The sequence below is a fragment of the Quercus lobata genome, chromosome 5 (assembly GCF_001633185.2).
Source record: "Quercus lobata isolate SW786 chromosome 5, ValleyOak3.0 Primary Assembly, whole genome shotgun sequence".
Taxonomy (NCBI): Eukaryota; Viridiplantae; Streptophyta; class Magnoliopsida; order Fagales; family Fagaceae; genus Quercus; species Quercus lobata.
In genome coordinates this window covers 72,676,720-72,702,456 of record NC_044908.1, presented here as the reverse complement: position 1 = coordinate 72,702,456, position 25,737 = coordinate 72,676,720, and the positions used below count along the sequence as shown (strand labels likewise).

General features: G+C 33.7%; 3 protein-coding genes across 4 annotated transcripts; 1 reads left to right on the top strand and 2 right to left on the bottom strand.

Moving 5' to 3' along the window:
- Positions 1-3,130: 3,130 nt before the first annotated feature.
- Positions 3,131-6,428, bottom strand: LOC115988385. Of its 2 annotated transcripts, none has more exons than XM_031111927.1 (7): positions 6,350-6,428; positions 5,198-5,471; positions 4,978-5,097; positions 4,735-4,893; positions 4,229-4,401; positions 3,677-3,782; positions 3,131-3,384 (listed from the first exon to the last, which is right to left on the bottom strand). In XM_031111927.1, exons 2-7 carry the CDS (start codon positions 5,447-5,449, stop codon positions 3,355-3,357), a joined length of 840 nt encoding a protein of 279 aa, XP_030967787.1. In that variant the 5' UTR covers positions 5,450-5,471; positions 6,350-6,428; the 3' UTR covers positions 3,131-3,354. The 2 variants fall into 2 exon arrangements, with proteins under 2 accessions (XP_030967787.1, XP_030967786.1); XM_031111926.1 differs by lacking the exon at positions 6,350-6,428 and adding an exon at positions 6,211-6,343.
- Positions 6,429-8,157: 1,729 nt separating this feature from the next.
- Positions 8,158-11,664, top strand: LOC115992035 (aminomethyltransferase, mitochondrial). The gene is made up of 5 exons (XM_031116074.1): positions 8,158-8,257; positions 8,384-8,457; positions 9,340-9,912; positions 10,493-10,611; positions 10,916-11,664. Exons 3-5 carry the CDS (start codon positions 9,355-9,357, stop codon positions 11,460-11,462), a joined length of 1,224 nt encoding a protein of 407 aa, XP_030971934.1. The 5' UTR covers positions 8,158-8,257; positions 8,384-8,457; positions 9,340-9,354; the 3' UTR covers positions 11,463-11,664.
- A 1,225-nt stretch (positions 11,665-12,889) lies between these two features.
- LOC115992290 (dihydrolipoyllysine-residue succinyltransferase component of 2-oxoglutarate dehydrogenase complex 2, mitochondrial-like) lies at positions 12,890-19,296 on the bottom strand. Its single transcript, XM_031116442.1, has 15 exons — positions 19,171-19,296; positions 18,983-19,065; positions 18,812-18,865; positions 17,781-17,841; positions 17,645-17,672; positions 17,396-17,466; positions 17,216-17,290; positions 17,024-17,079; positions 16,874-16,918; positions 16,454-16,750; positions 16,220-16,314; positions 15,850-15,940; positions 15,589-15,699; positions 14,009-14,203; positions 12,890-13,471 (listed from the first exon to the last, which is right to left on the bottom strand). Exons 2-15 carry the CDS (start codon positions 19,043-19,045, stop codon positions 13,280-13,282), a joined length of 1,434 nt encoding a protein of 477 aa, XP_030972302.1. The 5' UTR covers positions 19,046-19,065; positions 19,171-19,296; the 3' UTR covers positions 12,890-13,279.
- Between the last annotated feature and the right edge of the window lie 6,441 nt (positions 19,297-25,737).

The window sequence follows — 25,737 nt, the reverse complement described above, 5'->3', positions numbered from 1 at the left end:
GATGAATAGTAAAAGTGAATATTTCTTCTTTTGACTTCCATCTTTGGAAAATCCTACGGAGGATATGTAGAGATAATTGTTGTCCTTTTGTGCCAATAATACCAAATGAGCATCATTATTTGGGAATCTTCAGAAGTGCCATATTGGTGGGAAACAGGCTTTGAGCAGTGGTAAATATTAAAGTGTTTTGGCCGTTATGCAGGCTAGACAAATAGGAGAATCAACACTAATATTTCTTTTAGAAAACAAGCAGCATTTTTCATGAGTTTTAGAAATAGAGAATATTTGTTTAATAGTTCTAGCTTTGTAAGCAGAATGAAAAGCATTCTCAACAAAACTAGTTTTATAAACAGTTTTAGTATCAATTTTAGGGATATTCCATTTACGAAAAGTAAGGATCAACTCATTATCATTAATAGTGTATATATATATATATAATATGGTAAATTGCTACATATGGTTCAAGTTGCTATTAAACCACTCACCCGAAAAGGGTATTAATGCTTCTGTTCTCATGTGTTTAAGAGATGCTAGATTTAAGATTTTTAAAGATAGCATTCTTGATATGATTACTGCTTCTATGTATGATGGTCCTGTTTATTTTAACGTTATCCTGATCTTACCGCCATACTAGACGGTTCTAAATTTCTTTCATTTACTTTGAACTATTGTTTTCATTTACTTTGAATTATTTTGATATATACTGCTTAGCTGGTTCTACCGCCTTATTATTGTTCTTACATTCAAGCTATTTATTGTTCTTACTTTCAAGCTATTTACTTTCAAGTTCTTTACATTATCTTCACTACAATATTACTATGCTTCCATCTCTTCCCATCAACTGTGCGTTTCCTTCCCCCTTTATGGTATCAGAGCCACTCTTTTATGGCCGGTGGTAGTGTTGTTGTGTTCTTTGTTGCTTGTCCGTGTCTACCCGAACGCTTGATATTCCGTTGTTGTATTCCCTTCTTACCGTCGTTGGCGCCACCCTAGTCGTAACACATACCCTAACCAACCTTATACCTCTCATCCCCTACACGCCCTCAAAGCATCTCATTCTCATTAATGGTTACACTCACCAAGGGCCATGGTTTGAGGGAAATTCTCAATTATCCTTTAAAGATCCTTTTGATCTTGCAAATTGTTGGAGAAATTATTTTAATAATCAAATTCGTGAAGTTGCTCATAATCTATGAAAAAACTATCATTTCATAGGAAGCACAGATAGAATTGCTGTTTTTGGTCCCAAACCCTATGCTGATGCCTTTGTTCACCTACAAACAGAAGATCATCCTAATCTAGAAATTCTTCTCATTCCAGGGAAAACTCCAAAGTTTGAGCCAATTTTATATTGTAGATTCTGTAATAAGTATGCTATTTACCATAAGCATGTATGTGATTCTCCACAAGGTCCTTTTGATGGTTATCCATCCGATGCTCCCTCTACTGATTGATGGGGTCACTACTGTTACAAGACTGATACTACTTTATTTGTTTGGCTTGCACAAAAGCCAAAATATTTCATTGTCCATGACGGATATGAAAATCTGGAACTGTTTCAAGATACTCCGGATTTTGCGGAAGATTTTGATTCCTATATTTGTCTGGCCTGCACAATGGCCAATGCTTCAATATTTACTACTGTTCGAAACTTGTTTCCCACCAATATGATGCTTTCAAAGGTTCCCAAAGACTAGTGTTCATGTGAAGACAATTGAAAGGCATGCTTATTAGTCCTTTTTATTGGTTTCTTTCCTATTGGTCTCTTTTGTCACTAAAGGACACCAATAATGAGGACTTGTCCCTAAACTTATAAGTCTATTGCTGAGCTCTACGGTGGATTCATGCAATCTTGAAAATTCCCCACAATTCTAGGTCAAAAAGAGAAGAAAAATTCAATTTTACTATTCAGTCACTATTCACTTGTCACTATTCATCTGTCACTATTCACTGTTACTGTTCATCTGTTACTGTTCATGACACTGTTCACTCCAAATTTTGCCTATTTAAGGGGGGTTGTCCCTTATATTTAAAGGGCTTTTTAAGTCAAGTTTTAGTTCTGATTTCTCTTCTCTTAGAACTAGCCTTCTTAGAGAGAGAACCCACCTTGCTTCTACTACTACTACTACTACTTTGTTCACCCTTGTTCACTACAAGCCTTGTAATCCTACAAACCTTGTAACTAGGACTAGTTCAAGTTTTGTAACTGTTAACCTGTAACTGTTGAGATCTTGTATTCACTACTACTGTAAGTGTTTATTCTACTTTCAATAACAAGTATTTTCAGTTTTATGTTCATTATTTTACTTGTTGCTACCGCCACCTTGGACGGATTACCACCAAAGCATAAAGGTATGTATGGTTCCTTACATATAATATTAGGTATAATTAAAAGGGGCGGTGAAGTTTTCTAAAAACGTAATTACACTTGCAGTGCAAGTGTTAGTTTTTCTACCTATGTCATGGTTAATTGTTGATAGTCTCGTCACAGTATGTGACAGTTGGTTTTGGTCACTTTAAGTGTGGTTGTTTAGTGGGAGTAGTTTTTTGTACACCCCTATATGATATTGAATTTTAAAATTAGGATTAAAAATTGGATTTGCAAACCTTTGTTGTAAATAAGAGTTTATGATAACAAGCTTGGTCTAATGATTTCATAAACTCATAATTTCTCAAGATAATATCTTAGGCTTGACTCAAACTCTCATCTACCGAAGTTGTCTTTGGGACCGTTCTTAAATATTTACAGATATCTGTGAGATAAGGCAGTGCACATGTTGGGAATAACCAAGTAATCATACAAATGTGTACACTTCATTAGTGAAATAAGAAATATATAAACCCTTAAATATACACTACTTAATTTTCTTAAACTTGTTCACTTTTTTTATAAATTAATTTCTAAGACCCAAAAGACATTCTAGATAGGATGGAATTCGTATAAGCTAATAAGTGGTTTCAGCTATGGAGTAAGTGGGAGTTTGGATAGTTCAAGAACAATCTTACAAAAAAATCACAGGAGGTTCACCCTCAAAGAAATGGTGATTAGACCCCCCACAGACACAGCCTGTTAATTGAACCAAAATCTTAGGCTGAGAGAGAGAGAGAGGGAGCTTTGCATTTATAAATCATAAGAAAATCAAGCGATATATTCGTAAGTATTGCAGTATGTACTAAGTCTACAATTCAATAAATATTTTTTTTTTAAATAATAATAATAAAAACAACAACAGCAACTACTAATTCTAAAATAAAACTTCCACATGATTCTTATAGACTAATTTACAACTTCAAATGGAACTGGAAGCCCAACATCAGATTTTAGGAAAATGGAGTTTTCTCAGTACTGGAGCACTACACTTTAGGCCATTGTGGACTCACCACCTGCACAAACCGATCAATTTATCAAAAGAACATTCAATATATCCATTAAAAAACACCAAAGAGAAATGTTCTTTCACTTGTGCAGTTGATTTATTATCACATTTGAGTAGAGAACCTAATTATCACATCCACAAAGTAACTTTTAATGTAAACAAATTACTTGACAGAGGATAGATCAGAACAGAGCTTAATGCCTCAATGTTTTTCTTAAGCTAAATCATCAAAGAAAGTAGACCTTATGTCATCATTGATCTTCTCCAGTTATTAGAAAAATCAGATATAGATAGCTAACCTCAAGTGTGCTAAACACTAATCGCATTCGGCTAGCAACAACAGATGGCTCCTCAGCTCTTCCCACCACTGCCATTTGCTCTAGTTGAAGAGTCTTTACTGGAAGCCTTCATTGAACATATGAAAGAATGAACTAAATGGTGTGCCTCCACCAAGGGTTTTAACATTATACATCAGCCAATATTGTTTGAAAGCAGATTAAAAAATGCCGAGAGGAATTAATTAAGTATTGTCACAGAATGAAGTAATGATGGTATATTAATTAATAGCTCAGGCAGTTAGGTTATGAGTAAAGATACAATTTACATGCACGCACGCACGCACAAAATATTAAAGATGCTGGTTTAAGTGCAAGAGTAATAACAATGTAAAATCATTGGCTGGTAAGTAGCTTTATCATATCCGAGAAAAATAGTACTATAAAATTTCATTGACAGATGCCAGTGCTTCATCCATTTTAGGAAGCTCCCTGCCTAAATACAACAATACAAGAATGCTTGATAATATTTGTGCAACTAAAAGAGGAAATGAAATATGCCAAAAAGTAACACACCATGCCATTCCCCTCATAAAGTATGCATTTGCTATTATAGCACAAAAGCCTTTCCACTGAAGCCTCACTTCATCTGACACAGGAGGTGTAGACGACCATCTAACAATAGTAGGCTGTGGTGTACACATGATGGTGATGAATATAATGCTCAACCAGAAAATGCACTCATCAACCTGCATTGTGAAATATAAAAATGAGATTCCAATTCCAAAACCATTCATCAGATTTAGTGACCACCTAAAATCATAACAAATGTTGCCTTTTCCCCCGCAAAGGGTGTATTTTGCATCTAGGATACTATCTCATGATTAAATTTACCAATGACATGCTTCTATAACCCACAATCTACAAAGATGAAACTCTTTGCTTTAAACGATAGTAAATAAAGTTGTCAAAAACTTCACAACAATAATTTTTTGGGCAATAACATATCCTGTGAAATTAATTAAGCTCAAGACTCGTGCCTTGACAAATAGTTCAAGTTCAACAAGGAAGAAGTGACTTACCTCCTCCGAAATAATCTTGGATTTCAAACTGGTGGTTCCACCATAACCTTGCATTGCTTCAATTTCAACACCAGATTCCCTCAGATCATTAAGTTCTTTCCTTAATCCTTCATCAGTACAGCCCAGTGCATAAGCATTCACCCCAGCACTTATGAACTCCTGCACAAGTAACTAAACGTATTATTTGAACTATATTATAAACTGACCTAATAAATAACAGTTCAAGCAAGCCAATAAATATACTTTTAGGTTGTCACCTCCTCCCCGCTCAACAGCATTCTTGAATCGCTTAAACAAACTGATTGCTATGTTGCGTGATGAACGGTATTCATCATCTGCAGGAATGGAATCATCCAACCGGCACTATCATGCATAAGACAGTAAATATATTAAGCACTGAATCAGAACTCCAAAAATTGAGTAAAAATGTATCAGTTCAGCTCACAGTTGCAACACTGCTTACCAGCCATCTCTTTGAAGCAACGTGATGCAATACATGATGACTTGTAAGTTGATTACGGCCTTTCCAAGAAAGTGAGGAATTATGCAGCATATGTATATTACTACAAGGGTTCCTTAACAGGCTGGGACAGATTGAAGTATTAATTAAGGAATTCACATGTGTAATCTTGCATGAGGATGCTACAGGCAATGTATTGGAGTCTAGATATATCTGGCACTTCGTTATAGCTCCCGGAGCATACACCATCAGCATGATTGAACCATGATAATATCACCTTTAAAAAAAGAATAGACAAAAGCAAACACCAAAATGAGTACAAGGACTATATCAAAGTCTCCAAAAAGTACAGAATTCTGGCATGAGAAAAATGGCTACAAATATCCTACACTAGTGATCCAAGTGTGGCATTCAACTCCTTTTGGACTCTCTAACTTAAATTGAACTATTTGATCGTCAAATACAAGTGGAGGAAAAAATGAACAAAGGCTTCTGTAGACCCAATTCACGAAAATCGAACTAATCCACTTGATTACATCTTATGCAATTAAATTAATGTCCAATAAAAGTCAATTTATTTATTGTTATTGTTTGCTTTGATAATACTGCAATCCCTTTCCCTTCTTAATTCCTCAACTTAGTTGGCAAATAGAGACAGTAAAACTAAAAGTACGCAGCCAAAGGTCATCATATTCTTATGATTCTAAATTCCCAATTCAAAACAAATGATCCCAGAACACACAGCTTAATTGTCAATTTGTCATTCAGAGCAACACTATCACACAGAAAAAATGTTCTATCTTATTGACCTGTTTTTACAAGACTTGACAAATACAAAATGTCCATACCATAACACGTAAGATTAACAAGAGCCCATTTTTTAGCTCATAGTTTTGATCCATCATTCTTAATACCAAACTCAAATCAAATAATTGTTCATAACCCATCTCCCAAAATAAAACACAGAACTATATATATATAAATAAAACCTGAAAACAAAGGTAAATATGACTTGCCTTTTCAGGGTTTAGATAAGCTCATATGGATAGAAAAGCACCCAAGACAAAGGTTTTTAGAGAGAGAGAGAAGAAAGAGCAGTATCAAGAATAGAGTAATAGAGAATGAAAGAGAATCTTGTAAGGGTATGGCACTTACTGAAGCCACCAATTTTTTGAATGGCTCCAAAGATTCTTGCTTTTGAATCTAAAAATTTCTCTGGTTTGGGAAATTATTTCTGGCTGTTCTATTTTACAACGTTGTTGCTTTCAAATTTGTCAATGATTTCCATTTATTGCTTATGGGCATACGACTTTTTGTTGTCGTGTGTGTCATGGGCCTTTCCCGATCCATACTGCCGGTATATAAACATGGATCAGGCCCATGCCACTGTGAGTCCAATCAAAAGTGTAAAACAAAATAAATAGACACCAGTTGAATTTAATTAGTTTTTTTTTTTTTGATAAAAAAATAGAGATATATATATACACATATATATTTCAATGGGAAAATATTATATATTAGATTTAATTACGTTTTTTCTCTCTAATTAATGATTGTTTTTTAAAATGTCATTTGTCTTTTATAACGATATGACTACAAATTTGTTGAGTTTAATGGCCTTGTAACTAAATTGGCACCTCCCCATATACAAAGTGCTTGGGGGTCTAAATGGGAAAGGGTTCAAGCTGCGAGGTTAGCAGTATATTGTAATTATTTAAAAAAAAAATCATGTTATCATAAGTAAATTACGTTTGTAGATTTTATCTTTAAATATGTCTCATGTTAGTTAACATATTAGGAAATTTCAAAATCCTTTCATATGTCTATTTCCTAAAATTGAAAAAAAAAAAAAAAAACAATTTGAGAATATTTTGTGCTATTTAGCAATTGGTTATATGAAGTTTTTATATAATGGGAGTAACACATCAAACACAATAATTTTCATAAAAATTGCATTGGTAGATTCTTATTAGTACTTATTTAAACTCATCACCACTTACATTACTTTTTTTTTTTTTTGAGAAAGAAGACTTCAAACTTTATTAATAAAATCAGCCATGGTCGACGAGAAATACAGAATTCAGATGTGGAGGAACATCTTCAGTCCACACTGTAAAACTTGTTGTGAAATATTTTGTAAAAATATTTTTTTTTCTTGAATCATTGATAAAATGCACTTGATAAAGACCTTAAAAGAAATACACTTAGATAGCTTTGTTTTGACTATTTACAGAGCCACCAACTACAATATCGCATCCTCACTTGCCAAATGTTGCTCCCAACATGACCTTGTGGTCAATATTAACATGCCAAAAGCACTTCACCAACTTAAGCAGGATCTCCCAAATAAAAAAAACTAAATTATTTCCTTCTCTGCCCCCACAGCGATCTCTCAACAAACTTATAGGTCATCAGTGACTCTGATCTCCTGAACTCGTCTCCACCATTAGTACACATAATCCCCATTTGAACTCTTGAAATTATGCCCATCTCAACAAAATTAATTGTGGAAATTTACATTTTAAATCTTATATTTTAAAAAATGTTACAAATTAATTTTTTTTATCAAGAGACTTGTAACTCAATTGACATTTTTTGACAATCCTAACGAAAACGTTTAGAGTTTAATTCTTTTATCTCAACTATCAAATAATATGTCATTTATCTTAATCTGCATGAAATATTTTGGTTTCAAAGTACGTATTTGTAAATAAAAAGATGGTACATTAGGAATACCTTATTCCTCGATCAGGGGAGTTTGGAATTTGGATTCCAAACTTGGGTAACATTTTTCCTACAAATTTGGAGGTGTACTTTTGTCTAAGAGGTTTAAAGCGGCTGAGTTAGATTCTGCATTGTAACAGCCGTCAGGTACATACGAAGTACACATGAAACATGGTACATGTAAATGTAAGTAAATATGTGAACAGAAACAAGGAAAGAGTGAGATGAGGTGTAATCGTCTGGTAGTCCCATTACCACTGACTAACGATGTGATTTTGTTGGCTGTCTCTATTCGGAAGAGAAAACCCTTTCCTCCATCCACCCACTACATGCTACATAGTACATAACCCACCAACCCTTTTTACATTTTCCCATTTTTTATTTAATTTTACTAATATTATATGTATAAGATAAATAGACAATTGACATATATATTAAAAAAGGCAGTATTTTTATTTTGTGCAGGGATGCTCTTTTGGGCTCTCAGATTTGCTTCTTCTTAGAACAACGGAGGACAAAGAACATTCACATCTGTGACTGTGAGTGCTCTCTCACTCTCTTTTTCTCATTCTTTATTTGCAAATCTTATTTGTCATGTGGGTTTTTTGATTGGCCATCTCTGCTTCAATGTTATGCCAATTTTATTAAGTTCATTGGTTGCTTACTCTTATAAGCTTGTAAAGAAACAGTCTTTGAGATCTATGTGACTGGTTCAGGTTGAATTGTTTAAAAGAATCTCATTGTTTATATTGGATATTATCTCTTTGCTGGATTTTATGATTTCAATGGCACTTTTGGTGGTTTTGTGAACTTCCCAATGACAATTATGTGGGATTGTATTGAGCTGAGAGGAGATCCTGATGTTTTTCATGTACATGGTGTCTGAATAATATCTGAATTAAATCGATAAAAATGATGCATTGATAATGTTTGAAATGAGGACATTGCATTTTAGATAGGAATGGGATAACGATAACTATAAGACAAATTGGCTTATGTGATTTTAAAAACTAACCTCATTTATGTACGATTTTGGTGAATATTGTCATGTCTTAATGCAATGCTACCAACTGGCTTGTACAATTGCTGTATAGATGGCAGTGGATTGATTAGTTTCCACCAAATACCCTTTTGGAATTTTTGGCATTTTTATTTTTATTTTTTTTATATCCAGTACTCAATGGTGGCTTATTGTTTTTCATGACATATGAGGATAATCTCTTTATTTAGTTAGTATAACATTTCACGCAATTTTTTGAAATGGATGTTGCTACCATGGGTTATGCTGACAATGAAAATTATTTGTGATTGTTTTGTTTCTGTTGAGAAGCCATTGGCGTTTTATTAGAGACTATTTAGATTCTTTTCCTTTTTTGGGGGGTGGGGCTGTATTTGAAAGTTCCTCAAATTCCACCTATCAGGTATTTTCTGTAAAGATGAGAGGGGGTTTGTGGCAACTTGGGCAATCAATGACCCGTCGTCTTGCCCAGGCTGATAAGAAGACAGTAGCTCGTCGATACTTTTCCGCAGAAGCAGAGCTCAAAAAGACAGTTCTTTATGACTTCCATGTTGCTAATGGCGGGAAGATGGTGCCATTTGCTGGATGGGGCATGCCCATCCAATACAAGGACTCAATCATGGATTCTACCTTGAATTGTAGGCAGAATGGTAGCCTTTTTGATGTCTCCCATATGTGTGGGTTGAGCCTCAAGGGGAAGGACTGCATACCTTTCCTTGAAAAACTTGTCATTGCTGATGTTGCTGGGTTAGCCCCTGGAGCTGGGACACTAACCGTCTTTACAAATGAAAAGGGAGGAGCAATTGATGATTCGGTGATTACAAAGGTGAAGGATGATCACATATACCTGGTCGTCAATGCAGGGTGTAGAGATAAGGATCTAGCTCACATTGAGGAGCATATGAAGGCATTTAAGGCCAAAGGTGGGGATGTCTCATGGCACATACATGATGAGAGGTCTCTTCTTGCTCTCCAGGTGAATCCTAGATTCCTCTTTCCATGTTCTCCTATGTCTTAAGTTTTTGCCTTGGTTTTTATTTTTTTTATTTACCTTGGAATATGAACGTCAGCTGCTGCAATTTTCATGCTCTTTTTTTCCCCTTCAGCTACTCAGAGTTGTTCTTATGTATGTCTAGATATAGTGTCCAAGGAAACTGCAAGGACTTATTTCCTTCTGGTTTATATTGTATTTATTCGTATTACATGGGTTGACTTTTTATGATATGATTGGCCCAGCTCAAATGTGTAGCAGATTATCAACCAGAAAAGTACTCTATACACTGTTTTTTCTTTGTTCCTTCTTGTTCTCTTCCTCTTTTCGTGTCTCCTTATTTATATCGGAAAATAAAATTCTCCTACAAGATATCATAAATACTATAGCTGAAAGGTAGTGGGTTTGATCTTTCATGTTGAATTGACATCAAAATTTGAAATTGTCCTGGAAAGTTGTTATAATTGCAAGAGATACTGGGTTTCATGTTTAATTGAAACTTGGTTTATATTTGTATGAGCCATGCAAATTGAGAGATTTTGCTTCTTTGATTTCTATGTTGCAGGGTCCTTTGGCTGCTCCAACTCTTCAGCACCTGACAAAAGAAGACTTGAGCAAGTTTTACTTTGGAGAGTTCCGAATGTTGGATATCAATGGAGTGCACTGCTTTCTAACTAGGACAGGGTATGCTTCTTTTCAGTTTCTTTTCTATAGTGACAATTTGTCTATATGCAGTTTAGTCCTATATTGATTACAGGGCTTGTGTGTATTTCTCTGTTGAATGAGAAGATGATTGAAGCATGATTGAGTTCTGTTTTGTACCCATCCATCTTGACATCACAACAAAGAATTTTTATCAAGAGTAGGGTCTAAATATCTGATGCTCTTATCTTCCCCCATAAATGAATACACCTTAGTTTTTTCTCATCTGTAGGAGAGAGCTGTGAAGGACAGTTGATTATCCTTGTCTCGTTTCCAAGATTTTCAGGTACACTGGTGAAGATGGTTTTGAAATCTCAGTGCCTTCAGAGAATGCCTTGGATCTTGCCAAAGCAATCTTGGAGAAATCTGAAGGAAAGATAAGGTTGACTGGTCTGGGTGCTAGAGACAGTCTCCGACTTGAAGCTGGGCTCTGCTTATATGGTAATGACATGGAACAACATGTAACTCCTGTAGAGGCAGGACTCACATGGGCCATTGGGAAGAGAAGAAGGGCTGAAGGTGGTTTTCTAGGTGCTGAGGTGATACTTAAGCAACTCGAATCAGGTCCACCTGTCAGGCGTGTTGGGTTTTTCTCTTCAGGACCACCTCCCAGAAGCCACAGTGAGATTCAGGATGACAAAGGAAAAGGCATTGGGGAAGTCACCAGTGGAGGATTTAGCCCCTGCCTTAAGAAGAATATAGCTATGGGGTATGTGAAATCGGGATCACACAAGGCTGGCACCAAAGTTAAGATAGTTATTCGAGGAAAGGCCTATGATGGGGTTGTTACAAAAATGCCATTTGTACCAACAAAATACTACAAGCCATCATAATTCATGCTTGGTACATCAACTCCAGGATTTCCTAATCGGTTCACTCCCAGTCTTTCGTAATTTCCGCTTTCTATTTGCAAGAAATCTGTGATGAAATACAATGTTTTGCTTTTGTCATTGCTTTCTGAAGTTTCACATATTATTATTTGCAATTTACTGAATATACAACTGGTGAAAATGAATGCAAGATGATGCCGGATAATGATGTTTGAAAGATACAAAATGAATCCTTTGTTTTCTAAGTTTATGAGCTAATCCAGTAAGAGTTCTGTCACAATTGTTAAAAACAATCACATGGGAGAAAAGAGCTGCTCATTTTAATTAAAAACAAAAGTTACCCATAAGTGGTTACCAGCGAAAGACTCAAGTGATTTTCTTGCTTCTATTATAAAATTTTCACCTGCAGATTGGTGCAACAATTTGGGGTGGACAGCTATGATGGTTTCTACCTTAAAGACGTTATATTTTTATCAGATTTACCACAGTTACACCAAAGAAAGATAGTAACGGCAACTTATTATTTGCTCCATCTACAATTTGTTAAAAAAATTGAGAAGTTCTTGTTCTGTTGGATTGGAAGTTTTGGACCTCATCCTCTATTCCAATCGATTCTCGTTGCTCCATAGTTCTTTTGGGGAAAATTATTGCGTGTAACAGGTGCCACATCTCGCATGCTATGGCCATCAAGGCAACAGCCTCTATAGTCTCCCATTCTTTGGTTAGCAGATTTACCAAATTTGTTCAAAGCCAAGTCAAGCCTGTGAAATGGTTTTTTTTTTTTTTTTGGGCGGAAAAAAAATGAAATGTGTGATTTTGGAAACAAGTCACTTTCCACTGTAACGAGTTAAATCCCATATCCCGCACCGTAACGAGTTAAGCCCCACTGTAACAAGACACTTTCCACCGTATCCCGCACAACTCGTACTCGAGTGCTAAGGCTAAGGCAACAGACGAGGTGCTTAACCAGGTACTTGACCACTAGACTCTCATCCCTAGGTCCTATGAAATGTGAATTCTTGGTCAGATTTAACTCTTAATGCATTCACTGGCTTACATAGTGTCCTAGGAGATTCAAAATTTAAAGCCAATATTGGTCAGATTTAACTCTTAATGCATTCACTGGCTCACATAGTGTCCTAGGAGATTCAAAATTTAAAGCCAATCTTATTACCGCAGTTCATTAACCTTCCACATGAACATTTGTCACAAAATATCAGTCACAAAGAACAAAGAGTCTGAAAAGTATGGATGTATTCAACAAACTTTTTCAGTTAGATTGACGCTCAGATTAGTGCAGTTGATTCCAATACTTTTGTAGTTGAATCGAGCTATGTGGCACTCACCTATGAAATGTCTGAGATGTTAGTGTATAAAGACATTTATGCAGCCAGAAATTAACGCAATAGCAAGCATAGAAAGAAATCAAGTTAATTGTAAGCCATCTTTCAAGTTGACTACTCGAATTTACTCGTTTCCATTATTTTTTTGTAGTTTAGATTTTAAAAGTAAAAAAGAAAAAGAAAAAAGGAGGGTGTGGGTAAAGGAGGTTACAACCAATGTTGTACGAAGGGTAAAATACTACAATGCACGAGGGAAGAAAGATGCCAGGCTCTAATCAAGAAGCTTAAACTCGAACAAGGAATACAATATAACAAGTCTCATATACGCCACGCCGGTATTGAATGCTGACGGGTCACAACTGAAAAATCCCCCATTAAAGTCAATTTAAGGATGTTAAATCCTTATTCTCTAATGCGTCCCCAAAACTTACTACAACATCACAGGAAAGGGGTATCAGAAAGTTGCCTGTGGCATCCTCAAATATCAAGAAGCAACCTCCGAGGGTCCTCCACGACATCTTTAATACGACGTAAGAAGAAGACGGCCTCTCTTCCATCAATTAGTCGATGGTCATATGTTAGGGCGATGTACATCATTGGCCTCGAAACAATTTCCCCACCAACAACCATAGGACGGTTCACAATTGAGTGCATGCCCAGGATGGCCGACTGCCAATAAAGCAAATAAATAAATAAACCACAGAATGAATAAGACTATAAGAGTTAGATTCATGAGTAATTAAAGTCACCAAGGAACTGCTATAAAGCATGCATCAATTTTATACTTCAAAAATGACTATAGTACACAATATCTAGGACCTAGATCTGATATATCTGTTGTCCCTTGTAGGCTATTGTTTACCAAGGGTTTGAATCCCTCTCTTTTCATACCTTTCAACAGATCCACCAATCTTATTGACAGCAATGTACCAAAGCGAATAACAATGGCTAACATTATTCCAAGAGTGGTTTTTCTTATATTTTGATATAGATTCTTCATTCCTAAATTTTTCCTTTATGGAAAATACAGGAAAGAGTGGACAAGTTCTTAAAAAAAAGTGTGTGAGATGGCCAAACCTGCATTCAGCTGAGTTTACAAGGTTGTCTATAAGAAAGTTAAGTTGTTCAGGCATAGAGATGCACGAGGAGAAATCCTCTTATTATCAGAACAAAATGTATGGAGAAGGGGTTAATGCAGCATCATACCTGAGGGGGATTGATGATTGGGGTACTTAAAAGGCTTCCATAGACACCACCATTCGATATCGTGAATGAGCCTCCAGCCATCTCATCAATTGATATAGAGCCATCATTTGCCTTCTTTGCAAGGGTGTTGATCGCCTTCTCAATCTCAGCAAAGTTCATTTTATCAGCATTGCGGAGAACCGGAACAACAAGGCCCTACAAAAACTCAGTGGAAGCAACCAATTTAGATATAACCAGCATAATGCAACTTGATGTGGCAGTGAGGGCAGATTGAATATTTGTAATTTTGTACAGATACCATTAATCCAAGATTTAAAAAATAAAATGAAAAGAAACATATAACCAACTAATAAAGAGTTATGCTAAGATGCAATCTAAATCACTGTAATGAGCTTCATTTTTTCTGTCTAATTTTAAAAAGTAGGCACACATGATCTCATTACTATTTCATCTTTTTTATTACCATTTTGTCTCCACATCACACCAACCATTGTGCTAAGATGCAAACTTAATCTATGGCTCAGCACCATTACGGACTCCTCCCCCTCAAAAAAAAAAAAAGCCCCTCCCACTCAATTCTAAAAAGCTAAAATTAGGATGGTAGTTATAGCAATTAAAATTTTGAAGAATGGAAGTTCAAATTGGAAGTTACTCAAAATAGCATTGAAAGATTTTATAATGAGAAGGAGATTCTTGATTTTGTTTTTTCTTTCTTTCTGTACCAGCCAAAATTAGGGTTGAGATAAAATATTTTGTAAATCCCTAAATTTTTTTGTCAATTTTTTATGAAAATGTATCTCAAAAAAAAAAAAAAATACCTTTTCTATACAACTAATATGCAATAAAATATTTCTTTTGTATCATGAACATGGATCAAAATATTCTTTTGTTACACAATAATTTTGGGGAAATGTTAATTTTAAGCCCTACAGTTTCAAAAGTAACAAATCAAATCATGAGGTTTTAAAAAGTAACAAATTAAAACAGTATAATTTCAAAAGTAACAAATTAAACCCTAAGGTATCAAAAAATGACAAGTCAAACCTCCAGATTTAAGTGGAACAAGCGAGGTTTTTTCAAAATTGGGCAATGATATTAATTACTAAATTAGTCTTTCCCACTAAAGTTGATATGATTTCTTAATTACTAAATTAGCCTTCCCCACCCTTTTTGTGGACTAAATGGTTTTTGGGTAATCTCAATTTGAAAAAACCTTGCTTTTTTTTTTTTGGGTCTTAATTTGTTACTTTTTGAAACTCTAGGGTTTAATTTGTTACACCCTTAAATTATAGGGTTTAAAATATAATTTTCCTATAGTTCTATCACGGAAAAAAAATAATTTTATACATAAGCCTTTATATATGAACATCATAACCTTAAGTTACGAGTTAATGTTGGCCATATCTCAACCCAAAAAAAAAAAAAAAAAAAAAAACAAAAAAAACAAAACTCTAGTTTGAAGCCTCAGCCCTCCTAAATAGGTCCAAGACTGTCAATGGATTGTCTCAATTACCAAAACATGTCCATACACTCCATTCTCAAATTGCTACCCACTTGAAATAATTGGAATAGTAACAGACCTTTGGAGTACCAACAGCAATACTGATGTCAATATAATCTCTATAGATGATGTCATCCCCATCAATGACAGCATTGACAATTGGCTGATTCTGGAGCCCACTTACTGCACCCTGGAACAAGACAAGCAACATTGGAGATCATTGTTATGAACATGCATGGAGACTGTTTGCGTCTGTACATGAGAAGGTTCAAGGTACTGAATAATCACATATGACAAAGACATACTTTAATAAATCCCTTTTTATATAAGTAAGACATACTTTAATAAATCCTGACATAAGACCTAACTTCACCCCGTGCTTCTCAACAAAAGCATCTTTATATTCGGAACGGAGCTTCATCAGATTAGTCCTGAAACACATAGCACCATTGTTGAAGGGGAATGCATAAGGCAATATGTCATAATATTTCGAATATCATATGGGAAAGGATGCATTTTAGGTAGAATAATAAATATCAAGTTATGCATTTCATATCAGCGCATTATGTTGATAAGAAATTTATAGTTGCATTGACCATAAAACAGACAATTTAGTTACAAAGACTAATTCAGTAGAAAGAACAGGTAATTGGGTCCATGAAGTTCCAAAATCAGCCATATTGATTAAAAGCTAGGGACAAAAGGCTTACATATCAACTTCGTTGAATGTAGTCAGCATAGCAAATGTGTTCTGAGAGTCTTTCAAACGTGTTGCAACACGTTTCCTCAGTCTTGTCATTGGAACCTGAAATAATATTAGTTACAAAGTACCAAAGGAACAAATGGAATAAGGAAGACCAACAAAAGTAGACTATTCTAAGCTTTTAAAGGAACCGCTAAACTCAAAACTAAACAGAAGGATAATAAAAGATCCCAAGACTTACTCTTCTTTCCCTTTCCTTTGGAGGAAGCTGAGGTTCTGTTGCTAAGGCCTTAGGGGGTGGTGGAGAAGGAGCTTTACGCTTAGGAGGAGAAGTCTCAGCTTTAGGCTTAGGAAGAGATGTTTCTTCTTTAGGCTTTTCCTTGTCTTCTTTTTTCTTTCCTGCAGATGGCTTAGAAGCAGCCTGGCTAGGCACATCCTCTGATGGAGCAACGTGTGATTCTGATACACCTTCACCAGATTTTGAGATAACAGCTATCTTGGTACCTGGCTCCACTGTTTCACCTTCTTTGGCAACAAGCTACAGAAAGAATTACGAAGACCAACATTACAAATACAAAATACCTATGAATCCAAGAAGGAGATTCAAATTAATAGTATATTATAGGTTTCAACCATTGCATACTGAATTCCATCTGATTACCTCTTGGATAACACCGGCCTCAGGACTAGCCACATCAATTGTCACCTATTTTTATAGATATATAAAAGAATTAGAATGGATCACAAGCCTTGAAAATGGTTGTGCAGACTATGGAAAAACTATATTAGAATAACTTTGTAGAAGGTATACCTTATCAGTTTCTATTTGAGCAATAGGTTCATCAATTTCTACACGATCACCAGGTTCTGCGCCCAATTTATCAACAATGGGTAACATGAGAGATTCAAAGTATCTATGTACACAAAATCTATTCACATACATGAACACAAGATAAGGTTTAAAACAAGGGCATTCAAACACAGTCAAACTGGAACAACATACTCTTTAAAAATGTTGCTAGAGTGCCATCGGTTATGGATTCACCCATGAAGGGTACAACAGCATCAACCAGATCACCTTGAGACATACATAGAATTACTTGAGTTAATGAATGTTCAATAAGATATATAACATGCGTCAAAATCAAGAAAAGGCTCTAGAAGATCATGAAGGTTATTGTACCATTATCAGAAGAAAATGACCTATTCTGTACATAGATAGGAGAATCTCTTTGAAAAAATGACACAGCTTCCCTGTAGACCAAGATTTTAAGGAAATTAGAAAGGGTAAAGTTATTTCAAAGGACGAAATCAGACTAGCTTCAACCATAGCACATATCATTTCCTTCTTTCCCACATTCTTAACATTTTAACATATTCCTAGGGGGGTGGGGAATTAGGCAAAATTCTAAGCAAGGAAGATGTAGCTGACCTTACTGGCTTTGAGCTAACTGGACAACCTGTAATCACATGTAGTGCAAAAGAATTAACGAAAGAGGCACTCAGTTATCCAAATAATCTTTCATCCGAACTTGACATGCCTAAGCAGTTGTTTATAGTTTGATTACCGAGAAAACCATTCCGACCAACATTGCCCACAATTTTTGAGCCTCTACCAAGAAGCAATGCCTGTGAAGATGTTTGTAAAGTAAACCAGTAAGAAGTTATGATTGTGAATGATGGCAAAGCATGATTTCAAGAAACGAATATATCGAGAACAAGCAAGCTTCTACATTGCTTTCTTCTTATTTTTTTGACCCAAAAAAAAAAAAAAAAAAAAAAATCAAACTTGCTATCAAAAAATAGTTAATATTTACAGCTAAATATAGATGTCCACCCTAAACTAAAGAATAATTTTCGATGTTCTTTACCATCAACACACTAATTTAAAAATAATTCGTAACACCCACCCAACCATCTGCCAAAAACTAACAGATTAGTAGCTTGTTGGGTGGTGGAGTGCACTAATGTGTCGAAATTAACAAATTGGGCCTCATTAATTTGCAAAGTCCACCTCAACTAGCTCACTAATTTATCAATTTTTTTTTATTTTAAAATCAATAGTTACAACGAGGGAGGGGGGATTTGAACTCTGGATTTCTTTCTTGAAAACATCAAGAGGAGCCAATGACCCTATAGTTTTTAATGGCGATTTTACTATTTGATTCCAACTGGCAGCATGGAAATCACATATATATTAATCTCAAACTATGCAAAATATTATAATTTAGAGTGGACAGCTGCAACTGGCTACTGCTCTCGCAAACAACTCTGACAACTATGTCATAACTTCACCTGCTTCTTACCCAATCGCTCTGACTGAATCCATCACTCTTGGCAAAGAAAGGGGGACATGTAGTAAGTCAAAATGATCAGCTAAAGGCCCTAGCTCTTGTGCAGTTTATAGCACAACACAATTTATGATAATAACAAAGAGCTAAAGCTTAAAGCGCAAGCAAGTCACCGATTTTCGCATCAATATATATTCACAATTCACAAAAAATATGATCTTAAAATTTTCAGCAAATCTTAACTATCAAATAATAATTCACAAAAAGCAAATAAAGAAACACACATTGAAAATATTGATTCAACGAACCTCTTTCACTTTGGTAGTGGAGTAACCACGCGTTGAGGTTGAGCGTCCAAAAACCTATAAAATAAATAATTAAAAAAAAATTAAGCGCGCAACAAATTTAAGGAAAAGCTTTGAAATTTGAGTTAAAAAAAAAAAAAAGAAAAGAATCAGAAATGAAAAATTTGAACATACAAAAGCAGAGGTGGAGGAGGGTTGGGTAGCGAGTTTTCGCCGTAGAATTGACCACATAGACATGGTTGCTCCAATCGATTTGCCTAACACACATTTTCGTTACTAATTAAACAAATAAATTACATATATACAATCAGTAACTTTTGCTTACGGATCTAGAGAGAGAGAGAGAGAGAGAGAGAGAGGACCTGGTGGTTCTGGTAGTGGTACAGTGAAAATGAGAGGTTTCGGCGGCTTTGGCTTTGGCTGCGGCTGCTTTTGTTGATTATTTTGCGGAGGGGAGAACTTTGAAGAGAGCCGATGAAAATTGCTTTGGCCCGTTATATATGTTCACTTTTTTGCTTTGCTTTATTGAATTATTGTCCGTTTGTATTATTAATCCAACAATAATAAAAAAAGAAGACAGTAGTTTGGAGCAAGAGTTTTTTATTTTTATTTTTTATGCAAGAGCAAGAGTTTTATTGAATAGTGGTGAAGGAACCCTATTGATAATAATTGTTGTAAGGTTGTATTTAGTTAGTTAGGGATTTTTTTTTAGCAATAAAAAAAAGTTAGGTATTTAGTTAATTAGTTACTTAATTAGTTACGATTCTAAGCATGTTAATCGTATTTAACATATATTGGAATTATTAATTTATATGGAGAATAATAGCATGTGCACTATAAGGACCCGTTTCGTAGCCAAGCCTAAGTTGTATGATTTTGGCCTAATGAGCTCAGTACAATAAATTTGTAGAGAGTGGGTCAAAAAACTAGGCCTTAGTGAATTGGATAACGGCTAGTACTAAATTAAATGATAATCAAATACAAATAAGAGATTCTGATATCAATGGACTTATAGTTCAAGGAGGTCTCTTTTTATAAATTGATCACAATTGGGTACAAGTGCAATTTAGATTGTTACTATGTTCTCTCTGATGAATTTTTCGATCCTTTTCTTATAGAGGGTCTCACACATTATATAACTCCTTTGGGATCATCATCATCATCCTACACTTGTTGATCATTTGAGCCATTACTTGAGTGTCTGTCTCACCAGATACATTCTTTGGTTTCCTGTGAGTTGTGGTAATCAAAACAGCATTATTCAGGAGTCTTCTCCACATAAATGCAACCAGAAAAGTAGCTGTAGTGCATTTAATGCAGTGGTAACAGTTTTCCCTTAGATATTTTTGGGTTCCTTCCTTCTCATATGTTCATAAGGCACGTCCCTATCCCTGGAGCCTCTTGGATGGTCACCCTAATTGTTAGAATACACACTTGAGCGACATTCATTGTATCTGAGGAGGAGTTATTTCTCGGACCACCTTCCATTCATTCCTTTCTTATGAGACTTTAAATTGGAACCCCTCATAACTATTTGTCCCTCCTCGGACCATTCAACATCCTCGGACAAAATTCAAGGCCCAATATATGATTTTGGGCCCTTATCCCTACATGCGCCAATAAAATAGTTTTATGGTTTAATGTATGTCTATTATTAGTTAGTTATAATTGATTACTTAGTGCATTTCCACTCTTAATATTTCTCTAATTAAGTCGGTTTTCTTATAATTCTCATATATTCTCCTACAATTCTCATTTATCCCCGTTAGGAACCATTATGTTCATAACAAATATTTGAGCAAATCTTAAGTATTGTTCTCGAGTTAATTAGTATGAGACTATGAGTAGTGGTTTTATTTTACTTTATGTGGAGTAAATTCACGAAACAACACTTCAAATATTAAAAAAATATTTGAGATTAAAATATTGAATAGCACATTTTAATATTCAGTTCTCTCTCTCTCTCTCTCTCCGATTAAATAGCACCAAGTCCAACACAAACACCAACAAAAACAAATCTGACATTTGTTACAGTCATGGTGAACACTGAATACCTAGCCATCTTCCAATCCAATAATGGAGACATTGTTGCAATTAGGATGGCTTAGGGAAGAGCATGGCAGTGGAGGGGATAGGCTCGATGTCACGATGAATGTCGTTCTTCGGTTGCCCATCTCTCTCTCTCTTTATGTATTAATAAAAATCTAAGAAAAATAGTATTAGATTTCAAAAATATTATTAAAAAAATAAAGAAATAATATTTAAATAAAATAAAGAAAAAAATGAAAAGAATTGGAAATAGAACTTGAAAAAGTTGGTAAAATACAAAAGTTGATTTTTCTTTCTATATTGGGCGAGAAAATTGAGAGAATATAAGAGATGCTATCTCTTTTAAGATTTTTTATTTTTATTTTTTGTCTTTAAAGGACTTATATAATAGAAAAGTAGCTAGTTCAATTGTTTGATCACTCTATTCACTTGAGAGCTCAATGACAATGTTAGAGCTCAGTTTCTCTCGTAATATAACTTCTATTCAAATCTTTGTTTTTCTCCCACTTATTGTAAATAAAAACTGACACTATTATGTGAAAAATGTAATGAAACAAATATCTTAAAATAATGTCTAAAGGTGTACTTAATATAAATAACATTAAAAAGTGATATTAACTAAGTTATCCAAAAAAACATGACAGTGAAAACTTGAATAAATAAAACTTGTATAAATAAAAATATATCCATATATACTTTTAATCTCATGATCCATTAAATAATTAATTTAATAAATTATGTGATTAAAATATATCCTTCCATGTCACTTGTTTAAATAATTAATTTAATAAGTTATGTGATTAAAATATCTTTGAATGCATATGAATATCCACGTAATATATTGAAGAAATTAGAAGAATCTCTTTTAAACTGATGTTGAAGGAAATTTCTTTTTCATTTTTAGGACAAAGTTTGTTTAAAAACTTGGTTGGAGTAATAAGATGATGATATGTGTTACTGTCATATGCATTACACTTAACTTACTAAATCACACTTAAATAATTGTATACAATCATTTTAAGAGAGTTATGTTCATTATGAGTAACAACGACACATGTTATTTCTTATAATGCATTAAAGTCTAACGCTCTAACTAATTTTGTAACCAAAATTTATTCTCTTTATTTTTAGTAGTTTTTTACTCATATTATTTTTAAAATTTGATGTAAGCATCTTCGATTTTCAATTTAAATAATGGAAAATGTTTGGCTTAACCACCAATAGAAATTAAGATAATATGTGTCTTGTCATGTGTAATTCACATGACCCACTTTGTTAATTGGGTGTGAGTGTAAGTATATTGAACATGATAATAACAAATGTCATCTTTCCATTGGTAGTTAGAGTCAAACTTTGTCATTAAATAATTAAGGCCATGAACATTATGTTTATGTTCATGACAAATCAAGCTTTTGTGTTAATTCTATCTTTAAAGAAAAAAAATAAAAAAGGAAAGCTTTTGTGCTAATATTTTTCATTAAAACCTAAAATATTTAATTACGTGATATACACATGATTTCCCTATGTTTATTATAGATGTAATTAAATCCGTTAAACTTTAATAGAAAATAATAACTAAAGGTTTGATTTGTCATAAATTAATTTTTTTAGAAGAATGTCATAAATTAACTTAATGTTCAAAGGTTAATTATTCTAAAGAGTGCAAGGACCAAACTAACTCTCAATCAAAGTCTAGGGATTTTATAAAATTAAAAAATAATTCAAAATCTAGGAATGAAATTGGAATAATCCCTCATTTTTATTAATTTAAACATCGATTTAAATTTTTTTTTTTTTAATTTGTGCAATAGAATAGTAAATATTTTTGTGAGTTCATCACTTGTGAGTTAATTAATTAAAGAGATCAAAATTGTTCCTTTTAATTTTAACGGTTTTAACTGATTAAGTCAATGAGCTTTGTAGTAACATTGTTAACATACGAAAGAAAGTTCTAAGGGTTAAATTAAACTATCAAAATATATTTAACAATTTCAAAGGGCTTTTTTTTTTTTTGGGTGAGAATAAAAAACATAGTTTGACTAAATTAAGCAGAGGCGAAATCTAATGATCATGATCTGCTAAATGTATATCATGATCATGATATATATTTAGGAGATCATGATATACATTTAGGAGATTAGGAGGGACATTTTTAGGAGATCTAGTGAGAATGAAAAATGTGTTACTGAGTCATCTTGTTTATGAGCATGACAAAACTTTTAATGTCTTTTTTTTTTTTTGGCAGAAAAGAAAACTTTATTACCAAAAAAAGAAACAACAACAACACAGTCTGGGCAGCTTCCACCAAGATGAGATTAGCAAAATTAGGTGGGCTGAACCCCAGGTCAAAAGAGCCTAAAAATAAATAAAAAAAGATCTATCAAGGACCACTTAGCTAGAGTATGAACAACATGGTGACTGGTGAGCTTCTCTATATACCCAGTTGAAGGAAATCTTTGAAAGTCAGGGAATATATTGAGGCATCAAGCAGGATATGATGACCAACGGCTGAGAGGCTGGTTGCCTTGTCCACCACAGCTTTGCAACGGAGCTAGGCTTTAGCAAGATAGTGGTTGAAGATTTCAAAGGAGCATATTAAGCATCAGAGTATTAGGTGGAATTGATAAAGATAATGGGAATCACAAAAAGTATATCAAAAAAGAAAGAAACGTACAATTTATTATGAAGGTCACGAGATCAACAAACTTGACCCACTCTAAATTAGCGAATTAAAATAAAATATACATAAATATCTAATTATAGAAAAAAGCTCACACAATATATAAATATCTATATATATATATATATATATGCACAATATATATGAAATAAATCTTCTATTTTCATCCTTAGTGAGTGTTTGGATCCACATTTTGAGCTGTGTTTCACGTTTGCATTTTCTCTCTTTTTTTAAATTTTTTTTTATTCACGTGCAATAGCTTTTAGGAGACAGTGCATTGTTCATGCACTGTTTGTGCACTATTCATCAGGAAAAAAAATTAAAAATGGGTTCCACGACACTATTCACACATTTAAAAATTATTTTGTTATAGTGTTTTCAGTTTCAGCAAAAATAAGTTGTATCCAAATGAACTCTTAGTGTTTCATTTTACATGGTGCCAAACCAACCAACCAACTATAATACTATACTGGGTTCCAGTTAGTTCAGCTGGTGGACGCCATAAGTTGAAACTCTCTAAAAAAAAACTACAATACTATACTATATATATATATGTTTCTAATTTTTTTTTTAATTGTAAAATTTGATTAATTTATAAGAAAAAAAATTGATTAGTTTATAAGAAAACAAAAAGGACGCATGGCAAGCTATAGTTAGTAAAATATAAAGTGGAATATGCTCAAATTCATGCATCTAATAATTAACAAAAACACACACATGCATAAAAAGTTAAAAACACAGACTACGTACGTATGGAATAAAAACCATTCTTTGTGTTTTCTTTCATGCTTTAATAACTGACATACTGCAGTATGACATGCATTTGATTTTAAAAAAAAAAAATATTTTTGTGGCTTTATAAGAAAAAGAAAAAGAATGTGTAGCATATTGTGATTAATAGAACATAAAATGAAATAATTATAGTGAGACAAATTATTTTGATTCAAAATATATATGTTATATAATTAAATAATTATACTTATACATATACATGTATATTGATTCACACAATTGACATCTTAATTGCACATATAAAATTCAATATAACTATATCTCCCAAAAAAGAAAAACTAAACAAGAAAAGCATGCTCTATTACCAATTTCTTTTTAACATCACAATACTAACCTTTGATTACATGGCAAAAGCTTTTGTTGTTTAATTTATATGTGTTTTGAACAAGGATGGACTAAGAATTTCAAGTTAGGGGAGGCTGGAGATAAGCAAAAAAAAAAATCAAATTAAAAAATAAAAATCAAATACACATCCATATAATATTAAGAAATTTTCAACCAAGACAAATACACAAAAATCATTGTTTTTTAATATATTAAAATACAATCATCTACCAATAAGAACAAAAAACACAAAACACTATTATTTTTGTCACTCATCCAGTCTCACTACCGACACTATGAATTTATTATTCATTACCAATAAACATTTTTTCTAACTTTACCATTTTTAATCTTGTTGAATTACTGTTTCTCTTTCTGTCACTTCTCCCTATTATTGCCTAACTACCAAATAGTCACAAACTCACAAAGTCAAAAAAAAAAAAAAAAATAAATAAAAAAGAAAAGAAAAAAAAACACTGCAAGCATAGATGCATATATTCAATTCACAATCACTATCATCACTCATCAGTAAAAACACAAATACCACAAGCACAAATTCTAAGATTCTCAAACATTATATTATGTTTTGAAGGATAGAACTACTTAATTGAGTGTGAAGTGTGAACTGTGAAGGTTAGAGCAACGAAGTTGGGCTGGGCAGATTGATCAACCAGCAACAGGATAGGTCTCACATGGCAGAGTCGGCAGTGGCAAGATGGGTATCGTCGTCTTGGACTCTCGTTCTCTCTTGCCTCTCAATTTCTCTTTGTATCGCCTACTCTCTACTCTATAGGTCTCTCTTGCCTCTCTCTCTTTATCTCACCTCTCAAAAAAAAAAAAAATTTCATTCATTTTTCCATTTGGACTACTGGGTTTACATTTTTTTGGATTTGCATTTTTTTTTTTTAAAGATTCATATGGACTAGGTTAATGATTCATGATTTTGGAGGGGGCCCAAGTCTAATTTTTTTTTTTTAATCTAAAAATTAAGCTACTACTCCCTCCGTCCCAATTTGTTTGTCCTATTTGAAAAGTCAAATTTTTTAAGAAAATATCATTTATTGTCTTGTCTGCCTTATAAAAA

Coding starts and splice junctions, on each gene's coding strand:
- LOC115992035 (XM_031116074.1), top strand. CDS start 9,355: ATGAGAGGGGGTTTGTGGCAACTTGGGCAATCAATGACCCGTCGTCTT. Junction 9,913..10,492: donor GGTCTCTTCTTGCTCTCCAG/GTGAATCCTAGA, acceptor TCTATGTTGCAG/GGTCCTTTGGCTGCTCCAAC. Junction 10,612..10,915: donor TGCTTTCTAACTAGGACAGG/GTATGCTTCTTT, acceptor CAAGATTTTCAG/GTACACTGGTGAAGATGGTT.
- LOC115988385 (XM_031111927.1), bottom strand. CDS start 5,449: ATGCTGATGGTGTATGCTCCGGGAGCTATAACGAAGTGCCAGATATAT. Junction 5,098..5,197: donor TTGCTTCAAAGAGATGGCTG/GTAAGCAGTGTT, acceptor TATGCATGATAG/TGCCGGTTGGATGATTCCAT. Junction 3,385..3,676: donor TAGTGTTTAGCACACTTGAG/GTTAGCTATCTA, acceptor CGGTTTGTGCAG/GTGGTGAGTCCACAATGGCC.
- LOC115992290 (XM_031116442.1), bottom strand. CDS start 19,045: ATGTCTATGTGGTCAATTCTACGGCGAAAACTCGCTACCCAACCCTCC. Junction 16,919..17,023: donor CTCAAATAGAAACTGATAAG/GTATACCTTCTA, acceptor CTATAAAAATAG/GTGACAATTGATGTGGCTAG. Junction 16,751..16,873: donor AGGCCGGTGTTATCCAAGAG/GTAATCAGATGG, acceptor TTCTTTCTGTAG/CTTGTTGCCAAAGAAGGTGA.